The sequence below is a fragment of the Sinocyclocheilus anshuiensis genome, unplaced genomic scaffold (assembly GCF_001515605.1).
Source record: "Sinocyclocheilus anshuiensis isolate Anshui unplaced genomic scaffold, SAMN03320099.WGS_v1.1 scaffold1049, whole genome shotgun sequence".
NCBI lineage: Eukaryota > Metazoa > Chordata > Actinopteri > Cypriniformes > Cyprinidae > Sinocyclocheilus > Sinocyclocheilus anshuiensis.
Window position 1 is genome coordinate 351035 of NW_015557197.1, and position 11598 is coordinate 362632.

Genomic DNA, 11598 nt, shown 5'->3' on the forward strand with positions numbered 1-11598 from the left:
TATATATCAGTGGCGAGTAAACAAAAAAATTTACTAGGCTGATTTAAATGTTCAGTTATTTTTGTTATAAGAAAAAAGTTATTAAACCTGTTATACTGTATTATGACAGCACTTTTTTTAAAACTAAATTTCAATATCGTGATAATACTGTATACCATGATAAAAGCATTAGCAATTAATCGCAACATGAGAATTTGATACCGGCATATCCCTAATATAAACCATTAGAAATTAGATATGTTTAATTTTTATTTTGTGTTTGATTGTTAAAACAAAAATATTTGTTGTTTGTCTCAATAAATTGGGTTAATTTAAAAATACAGTGGTTGAATTTAAATTTTTTTTTCTATTGCTCTGTTTTAAAAAAGGTTATAAAAAAAGTCAATAATTATCGATACCGAACAATATGAAACATATCATTGATTATTTTTGTAGCTATATCGCCCAGCCCTAGTATCCGCTGTTCAAAAACTTAAAATGACTGACCACTAAATAAACCTGAGTATTTCTCAAGGTTTCTATCAGAGTCACTGACCTGCAGGCACCTCAGTGAGGTTATTACTGGCGGCAGTAGACGCACTCGGGGCGGCTGAGCTCACAGTAGCAGCAGCAGATGAGGGGGTGGGGGCTGCAGGAGGGGCATCTTTGGGAAACACACGGTCCTGCCGTTGAAACTTAAACTTCTTCAAAAATGGAATCTCACTGAACTCCTGAGGAAAAATAACATTTGCAGGACAATGGTAGGTGCTGAAATTCACCTGCATGCATGTGTGAATATGCAACTACCACAGATCTACAGCACTTACCTTAGGAGTGACCCAGTCTTTGCGATCAGGCGTCTGAGTCTTGAATACACATTTGGTCCATGCAGAGATGTCTCCAGTACAGTAGTATGCATCGCTCTTAAATACAAGCTGCCCGTTGCAAGTCTCACAAGACTTCAAGGACCCAAACGCCATGCAATCTGAAAGGCGGTCTATGATCTGTCAATTAAACAGCCACACAGTTTCATTAGAGAAATGATACACAGAGTCATAAAGTAAAATAGTGTAAATAGTCAACGATTCTCCTTGGTATCTGACTTTTTATGTTGCTATTGAAAATGCTAGTCAGATAGTGAGCTTGAGGTCAAATCAGCACATCAGTACAGTTTTTCTGTATTGCACACTTACATTTGACTCCCCAGAGGGAACTTCCTGATTGTTGGCAATAAGCAGTTCCTTCATGTCATTGATGGAGCAGAATTTCTTCAGCTTGTCCTTAATTCCCCAGTTCAGCTGGCTTTGCTCCTAGAATACATCAAGAACAAGACAAAAGCATTTTCAGACTGATATACTTTCTAATTTACAGAAAAATCTAAGAGCAAGCAATTAAATTTTGGGAGAAAACACTACGGTCTCTTTTCTACAGACAGCACAACTAATGTAATAAAATTCTTAGATCTGTTTAGGTAACAGAAAAAGAATACAATGCAAATACAATTCATTAAAAAATTAGCAATAATACAATATAATCATTTTAAGATAATAAACGCTAAATGATGGAAGATAATAAGATAGTAAAAATAATAAAGCTAAAATGGAAAAGCGTGCATCAAAATCTCTACATTATATTGATGCAAATTAATTTGTTACTAGGTAAAAATCATCCACAATAATCCAAGCCATATGATATCAGAAACAACTCATACCTTCAGTTTCAGCTCCAGTTTTTCATCTTCTTTCTTTTGTTTCTTGGAGACTCCTCCATCTACATCGTCTATCTTTCTCTTCCTGAGAAAGATTTTTTTTTTCAACCAAACGCATGAGCATAAAACACTTTATGAAAACACAATGTATTGCATTTATATCCTAAAGACATTACTTAAATATGGTTTATAAAAACCAAATTATTTCAATTCCAATTTTTCTGGTCAGTTGTGACATTCTCTTGTTATTTCTTCTGTATCATGTTGCTAAACGGTATAACTTACCCAGGCAACTAATAACCTACTCAGCATTGTTTTTGTTAACAAAAGCTATTACAAATCTCTTTACATTTATTAAAATAAAGCTTGAATAAAATAAAATACTAATATTAGATTAACTATTTCCACCTAAAAATATTAATTAGAAATGCTTGCCAACTAACTGAAAAAGTGAATTAGAAAGATAAAAAACTAACAAAACAAGACAATTAACTAAATTAAAATTAAAATGAAAACCACAAATATAAAAGTGAATGCTAACTAATATTTTTTTTAAAACAATAATAAATACTGTCTTTAATATTATATAAATTATACTAAAATAACACCGAAATAGTTGTGTCTGTATTTGTAAGTAGTTATGTAATAAGCAGGTTAAATGTACAGTTATCATATAAACCCTTTCAGAGTGATCAGGTGTACATACATAGATGTACAATGTACAGCCGGACATAATAATCAACAACTGATTTTATATTATGCCTTTACATCAAATAAAAAGGAGCATTATAAACTTGGAAAAAACAAACCCTGATCCGTGATCCAAGATCTTATCACCTGATCTGAATGGTGAAAACCTTTCCACCTTGTGGATTTGAGTTAATCCTACAGAGAGAATCTGGTCACCCATGAGTGTGTGTTATAACCCAGAGGCTCTTCTATCAGTGGAGCTCATTAGAAGATTATCAGTCTCCTGAGTCACAGTCATGTCTGGACAGGATCTTCTATCCGGCGGCCATCATACTGCCGATCATTAATTAATCACCTCATGACAGACACTTAAGCAGATCTCAACATCACCGCTGTGCCTATTTCCCCTCCAGAATGCAATTAACGCCCATTTGGGTGACGATAATGGGCACCAGAGGTCAAATCGATGACCCATAGTGGGAAAAACACAAACAAGACCATTCTTCCCATTAGAATGAAAAGCTTATAAAAGCCCATATCACAGCTATGGGTGAAAAGCGACACGGGGAGAGAGAAAATAAATTAATATAAATGTGACATCTTTTGCTAATGGATGCAAGTACTTCTCCAAGTAGATCCAAAGAAGTCAAATGCATTGGCAGAACATAGGCAAACAACATCAAGTGACATCTCAAGGCAATAATATACGAAACAAACGACAGAAACTTGGTAGGTACATTAATATTTACTTTTTATATAGATGTTTCATAATTTCATGATATTTACAATTTTTTAAAACTACTTTATTTGTTATACTTATGTGTATTTGTTCAAATTAATACTTTTTAAACATTAATACTTTTATTCAGCAAGGATGCTTTAAATTGATCTATTAAGATATTTTTACTATTTCAAAAGACTGTATTACATATAATCGCTGTTGTTTTGAAAATCATCAAAGACTCTTGAAAAAATGTGTTTCCACAAAAATATTAAGCAGCACTGTTTTCAAAATTGTTAACAATAAGAAATCACAATCAGCATATTAGAATGATTTCTGAAAGATCATGTCACACATTTTTAAATATTTGAAAATATATTAAAATAAAAAAGTTATTTTAAATTGTAATATTTCACAATATTAATGGTTCATTAATGCTGTATATTATTAAAATGATAATAAAAACAGAATTATATTAATACCATTATTGTTACATATATTAATGTAAGTCAACGTATCAGTTAGTAAATGGAAATTGAAGTGATAATCAGATAACTTGTATGCTTTTAACTAATGTTTTTTATTATTTGTTTACTTTAACATTGGAAGACATTATTTCAGACAGTGAAAATTAAAGGCATAATAGAAGTGAACAGAGGAATCATTAAAGCTTAATATCTGATTTTCACTTCTCGTTTTTCTTTCTAGGTCAAAATGAGCCAGTCTATTGCCAACTTCACATTCCTGCCAACTCTACTCTACACCAACACGACTTATGAAAATAATACCTTTTTGCACTTCGCCACAGCCACCATGTCGACGCTTACGCAAGGTAAACTAACCCAAGCCACCACCACTGCTACTACTTCTACTACTACTACTACTACAACAACAACAGCAGCGCCAAGCATCCTAGCATCCATAAACCTGCCTTACATGATAGCCGAGCTCGTCATAGCCCTCCTCTCCACTGTGGGTAACCTGCTAGTTTGTGTTGCAGTGGGACTAAACAGGAAGCTCCAAACAGTTACTAACTACTTTCTGGTGTCATTAGCAGTGGCAGATATCTGCGTGGGTTCACTGGCGATCCCTTGCGCCATCATGACAGACCTGGGCATTCCACGACACAATCTGTATCTGTGTTTGCTAATGTTATCTGTACTCATCATGTTAACCCAGATCTCCATTTTTAGCCTGCTGGCGGTCGCCATTGAGCGTTACATTGCCATCTTCATGCCCTTCCAGTACCACCGGCTCATGACGCCTCGCAACGCAGTGCTGGTCTTGTGTTTCACTTGGACGCTGGCCTTCCTGATTGGTCTGGTGCCGTTGATGGGTTGGCACAAGCCTCCGCCCGAGTCTGGCTACTGTTTCTTCGTCTTGGTGGTGGATATGACCTACATGGTCTACTTCAACTTCTTCGCCTGTGTTCTGACCCCACTGGTGGTGATGTTCCTCATCTATGCGCAGATCTTCGTCACGGTCAAACGTCAGATGAGGAGGATCGCGGCAGAGCGGGGCGGCGCAGCCAACACGGAGGGAACAACAAAGATGAAGAAAGAGATGAAGATGGCCACTTCACTCTTCCTGGTCCTCTTCCTTTTCACGTCCTGCTGGATTCCGCTACATATCATCAACTGCTTCCTGCTGCTGTGTCCGTCATGTCCCGTGCCTCTACCGCTGTTACTAACGGCTATCATTCTCTCCCATGCAAACTCGGCTGTTAACCCTTTCCTCTACGCCTACAAGATGAAAACCTTCAGAAATGCGTTCAAGGCCATCTTCCTGTGCTGCAGGGGCATCGGTGATGGCGATGAACAGCATGACGATGGAGGAGGCAATAACACTCAAAGATCCTGAACAATAACACTTAGTCTAGTCCCAAAGATAAAACTGAAAAGAATCTCAATGGGATTGAAAACATAATTCCAAGATGGTTTAATGTGCAAAACCAGACCTGTATTTTGTATGTGCTTTCCATTTCCGAAAAAACATTCTTTAATTTGAGAGAGAAAATACTATTTTTAATTACGACTTAAGACTATGGATATAGGATTTGGGGGGAAAAAATCTAATTGTGATTTTTCTGAAAAAATAAAATAAAATAAAAAAACTTCAGGTTTGCTGTGCTTGTTGATAGGGCTGCACTATTTTGCCCAAAATTCTGTGATTATATATCAATGTTATAACAATAATAAAAATTATTATTTTTATTATGATTATTACTATTGCTAAATTCAAATAGGCTACAACCCATGTGTATCGAACAAATACATCATTGTTTTAACCACTGCAAGATTGGAACTTCATTCTAAACTTCCAGTTTTATATATTTCACAGTAAAATAAAAAAATTGAGTATTTAAGAAAAATAATATAATCATTTTTATTTTAAAGCTCAACAGCAAAAGTATAATAGTAATATTTATGGCAGTATTAATTTAGAAATTTTCAAACATTACAAATCAAATTTTTTTTGGCTGAAAACCATAGGGAGCCTTTAAACATTTCTTTTGTTGACAATACCTAGTTTATAAGCACTACAGCTCTCATTATAAATTTGGGAAAAAGTTTGGTGCATGTTGTGTACCCAAATAAACGTTATAAGTGACCCAAACTCACAACACATCCAGAGATGAGCCACTCTGAGACACTGAAAATACGCAATCACGTGCATGCAAAAGAACACAGCGCCTCATTTCACTCTGAAACATGGAGTGCATATATTTATTTAAAGTAGAGATGCACCGATTGACCGGCCAGTGATCGGAATCGGCCGATTTTTCACATTACCGGCCCAGATCGGTGACCGGCCGGTCAGTCTCACGTCTTGCCGATTAGAGCCGATCGTTTTATTACCAGCGGCGCCGGCCACGCGCACACTCACAGTCGCGTGTAAATGTGTCGTTTCGCGTGAGAATGATTCTAATTTTAATTTCATTCAGTGTAAACAGCGACTGATAATGTATTTATGTCGTGCCAGATGAGGCTTGCACAGCCTGAGTGGGGGGGGGGAAGGGACAGCACGCACAAAGCAACTCACAGAAATGTATAGATGCATACTGCGGTAGAAAAAAAAGATATTTACAAAATATGATTTAGGTAAGCAACATTATACGGCCATGTTTCATATACTATACTATTTTATACAATAGTATTACAATAAACAAGAAGTTTAAATTAAGTGACTAAGTAAATATTGACTGTTTTTGCTCAATTTCACTGACGAAAATAGTTCCGATCAAAGCCACAGCAGAATTGTTGTGTGTAGTGTTGTTTTTGGCGGCCTGTTTTAGTCTAGTCTTTGTGTGAAGCTGTCATTTTTGTTTTTATTAGTTTTAGTCACGTTCATACTCTTTTTAGTCTAGTCAAGTTTTAGTCAACTAAAAGTCTGAGCATTTTAGTCTTATTTTAGTCAGAATTATCCACGACTATTTTCGTCTAGTTTTAGTCGACGAAAACTGATGACATTTTAGTCTAGTTTTAGTCGACGAAAACTGATGACATTTAGTCTAGTTTTAGTCAATGAAAATTGTGTTTTAGTCTCTTTTTAGAAATGCAATTCTATTTAACCCAGTCAATATAGTATAAGTACCTAGTAGTATAGACGAAACCAAAATTTTCTTTTAGCCAAACCCATTTCAAACAAGGTTATCTTATTATATTATTGTTACCTTATAGACTCAAGAATACATCCATTCCAGACACGGAAGACGCTCTGATTTGAATTTACATTTATTTTACCAACCAAACATGTTAGAAGTACATACACATAAATTTAAATAAAGACGAACCCCGGCTGGCCGGCCATCGGTCCCTTTCTCTGTGTCAGACTTAACTTTGTTTGGTTTTCGTCTTCTAAATCAGTGTTTCCCAACCTTTCTTTAGTCGCGGCAGAGCGACTGAGCGGAGCACACACACGCATAGAGCGGGATAATACTCGGGATAATAAGCAATTTAAAAATATTAAAAAAAGGATTTTTTACACGGCACCCCTGCTCTCGACAGACACGGCACACTGAAGTGAGACACAGGAAACAGAAATACTGCAATATAATAATAATGCGACTAAACGAGACGAAATAACGTTATAACATTTCGTTTCGTCTCGTTTTGGTCAACGAAAATGAAAAGACATTTAGTCTCGTTTTTATTCGTCAACGATATTGCATTATACATTTAATTATCGTCATCGTCACATGACCAGCATTTTCGTCTCGTCTCGTTCGTCAACAATATTGCATTATACATTTAATTATAGTCATCGTCACATGACCAGCATTTATGTTGCGTCTCGTTTTCGTCACGTGATAAAGGTTCGTTGACGATGATATTTAGTCATAATTTTCGTTGACGAAAGCAACACTAGTGGTGTGTCTCCGAGCAACACACAGCGGTGTTTCGTTACTGAATGAAGCCACGTTTTTGAACAAATCGAGTGAGTCAATGATTCAGTGGCCCATTCATAAAGACAGTCACATGCCTCGTTTCTGAATCAGCCGTTTGAATGAATTGGTTGAATGAATGAATAAATGACTCGCTCATTAAAACAGACATTTGCCGCCACCTACTGGTGGTTTAGTCATATTTAAAAGTATCATTGCATTTTTTCAACATTTATTTTTGTTTTAAAAAACAAGTAAAACATTAATCTTATAAAATTATTTATGCATTTGAAATTTTGCAGTGTAAATGCATTTATGGCACCTCAGCTTCATCAAACTGTCTGTGTAAATGCATCTAATGCCACTTCAGATGCTAATCTTATAAAATTATTTATGCATTTGAAATTTTGCAGTGTAAATGCATTTATGGCACTTCAGCTTCATCAAAATGTCTGTGTAAATGCACCTAATGCCACTTCAGATGCAGCTTCTGTTTCCTCAGCAGTGGAAAGATAGATTTTGTTAATACTAATTTCATTTGAATGGTAACAACTCTACATGTTCTTGTTATTCTAACTGAATTAACTGAAACAAAGTAAGAATTTGATGTGAAAGATGACACATTTAATAAGCTTAGGGGAAAACAATTAAACAGTGGGAAATGACATCTGTCTTGTTATATACAGCAACTCAATTCTACCTCTTTCCAGTCACAGAGCACTTTGTTTTGAGAGTTGTTCAAGCGTTACTTAGTCCACATTGGGGGAATTATAATGTTGAATAATTTCCTTTATTATGTAAATAATTTTTTGCATTAAAAAAATAGATTTTTGTTTGTATATGCTGCGAATTATTGTTCTTAGAAAGAAAATCGGGATCAGCAAAATCGGTATCAGCAGGTCACACTTGCAAAAAAATAAAAAATAAATAAATCGGAAATCGAAATCGAACAAATTGCAATCGGTGCAAATAAATCGGATTGCTGTTCAATTAAATAGAACTGAGAAATTCCAAGTTACAGTAAGTGTTACATTAGTTAGTGCAACTTAAATAAGTTGTTTGGATTACACACCTAGTATATTTAACTTAAAATTAGGGCTGGGCAAGTTAAAGCGTTATCACGTTAACACATTAATTGATTAACGCCGACAATTATTTTATCGCGCGTTAACGCAGTTTTTTATTTTTATGAATGTCCGTTGCTCACTGGCTCTGAATACACACAGACAAACCATGGGTCACAGGAGGGGTGTCAATTATAGTTTTTAGAAAGAAAATCGGAATCGGCAAAAATCGGTATCGGCAGGTCACACTTCAAAAATATCGGAAATCGTAATCGGCCAGGAAAATTGCAATCGGTGCATCTCTAATTTAAAGTGCCCCTATTGTGCCTTTTCGAATATTACCTTTCATGCAGTGTGTCATGTAGCTGTATGTGAACATAAACTATCTGCAAAGTTGTGAAGCCGACAGTGCACGATAAGTAAAGTTATTGTCTATAAAAAAATTTTTTTTTTTTTTTAAAGCGTCGGCTCTCAATCGACTAAACGAGTCGTCAGGAAATCAAATCTTATTCTGTTACGGCTCTACGTCACAAAGTAACACATTTGCATAATGTCCGCCCACGTTCTATGTCACCAACTTGCCCGCCCACAAACAGTAAAATTTCCATGTGGTTAACATCATGTCAAGAAGACGCTGTATCCTACGTTGTGAGAGTAAATTTGTTTTATCACACTTTATAATTATCACAAACTTGTTAACACTTGACACTTACCACTGAGAAACGTCCTGCTCCAGTCGTGCTTGCGAATCAGTCTCTTGTCAATCAGCCAGTTCAACAGTTTCATCATCAGACTCCGGCTCGAATTGGTATGGTACAATCGATACCATCTTTTCTATGTATTGACAAGTCTCCAGGGCTGTCATTCCGTCATAGCAATGGGCGCTGTACGTGGTTTATTTCAATTAAGAGTGTAGCCCTACTTGTGATAAGCTTCTGTAGATAACAAAACTTTGCTCATGTTTTGAAATGTATGACAGATCCATGAAAAATCTTTCAAGCAGAAATTGCTACACAAACCGGTCCAGTTTAAATAAACAGTTAAGCAAAGTTTTTTGGTAAATCTAAATAAAGCAGCAAAAACCATCTTAAAGCGGTGCTTATATAGTTTGATTCATGACAGCAACCTAAATAAGAAATCAAAAGCTCACCCTTCATTCTTCACTGCAGGAAGCCTTTTCTTCAGCTCCTCTTTGTCTTCATCTCGTAGAGCTGCGAAACCTTTGAGCTGAGCAGCACTGTACTCTGGTTTAAACAATAGCTCCTCACGGCAGCTCACAAAGCAGCCAGTGTGGTACCAGCGATCTATTAGACCAAGCTGAGGTTTCTCTGGGTCCACTGTCTTCTTTGACACTCGTATGTAGTCCTGAACACCAGCAGGGAAGAACAGATTAACTTCCTGTGTTCAAAAAGCATAATTTCTTTAACAAAAGGTAATGGAATATGTACCTTTTCGATTTTTTGATCACACCCCTTGCAGGTGCTTCTGTTGGATTTGGCGTACTCCACTGCAAAGTCATTCAGAGTGTAACTGTAACCGTCTTCGAGAGTGTAATTTTACAACCTTAAAGGGATAGTTCACCCAAAAAATGAAAAGTTGATGTTTATCTGCTTACCCTCAGGGCATCCAAGATGTAGGTGACTTTGTTTCTTCAGTAGAACACTATGTGAGGGGAGTAACATTTCCGTCTCACACTTGAGGCATTCGGCCAATCACAACGCATTGGATACCTGGCCAATCAGAGCACACCTCGCTTTTTCAGACCGATGAGCTTTGTAAAAAAGGCGGGGGCATAGAGGAGAAACAATAATGTACAGTATGTGGAAAATAATGTTTTTTTTTACTTTAAACCGCATAAACACATTTCATTACACCAAATACACAAAATAATGTTCTTTTTAGCAACATCATATGACCCCTTTAACTTTATTATGTAGTAAGAACTCTACTGAGAGCACAACTGGATTTCTATCATAAAGAAAAGAACAGACAAAAGGTGTATACATTAATTTATTTTCATTCATACATTTTAATATATGCAAATAGTTTAAACTTTCATTATACAAATGCATGTAAATGCATAGTACTAGAAGAAATAGCATGGTGTTATCAAGATACATTACAGTGGAATATAAAACAATTGCTACAAAAGACTACAAAATCAGTTAATGTGTGTGGGTTTTAAGTATGACATTTTATGTTTTCAATACAATACTCTGATTATTAAACATTAATTATATAATTAAGTGTATTTTGGTAGATAAAGGTGGTAGATATTTTGGTAGATAAAACGGTACTAACTATAGTTCAGTACAAAGGCAACATAAAATGGCTGTTACACATGTATTTTTACATTTTAAATGGCATTAAAATTTATATTTTATTAAACATTCATTATATAATTAAGTGTATTTTGGTAGATAAAGGTGGTAGATATTTTGGTAGATAAAACGGTACTAACTATAGTTCAGTACAAAGGCAACATAAAATGGCTGTTACACATGTATTTTTACATTTTAAATGGCATTAAAATGTATATTAATATAAATGAAAATCAGAAACAACCCTCTGATATTCAGAAAAAGTAAAGATTATTATTATACTATATTATAAAACTATATTTTACCATTAAAAACAAATATTATAGACAGTAAAACATTTTTACATTTTTCTGAATCTGAATTAATACTATGAGATACAAAAGAATTTTAGAGATCATAGAACTCACAAAGAAGTAACAGTTTGTGCACAGTGTATCTATGGTACATATGAGGTATTTTTATGCTATCATGGCATGGATGAGGAACAATTCTTGTAAACTGTATTTTTCACATGATTATCATTATGAATTAATACTATGAGAAACAAAAGAATTTTAGAGATCATAGAACTCACAAAGAAGTAATAGTTTGTGCACAGTGTATCTATGGTACATATGAGGTATTTTTATGCTATCATGGCATGGATGAGGAACAATTCTTGTAAACTGTATTTTTCACATGATTATCTGAACATGTTTAAATTGGCTGTAGTAAAGTAATATATATATATA

The 11598-nt window shown here is 35.1% G+C and overlaps 1 protein-coding gene across 1 annotated transcript in view; it reads right to left on the reverse strand.

The window, feature by feature from the left end:
• The window catches only part of LOC107678834 (poly [ADP-ribose] polymerase 1-like), a 42682-nt gene that overhangs the window by 25567 nt on the left and 5517 nt on the right, over positions 1–11598 (reverse strand). The window contains exons 6-9 of the mRNA XM_016474249.1: positions 1691–1772; positions 1173–1289; positions 807–983; positions 536–710 (exon numbers count right to left, since the gene is read on the reverse strand). Coding sequence (XP_016329735.1) covers positions 536–710; positions 807–983; positions 1173–1289; positions 1691–1772 — 551 coding nt within the window. The remainder of the gene's footprint in view (positions 1–535; positions 711–806; positions 984–1172; positions 1290–1690; positions 1773–11598) is intronic.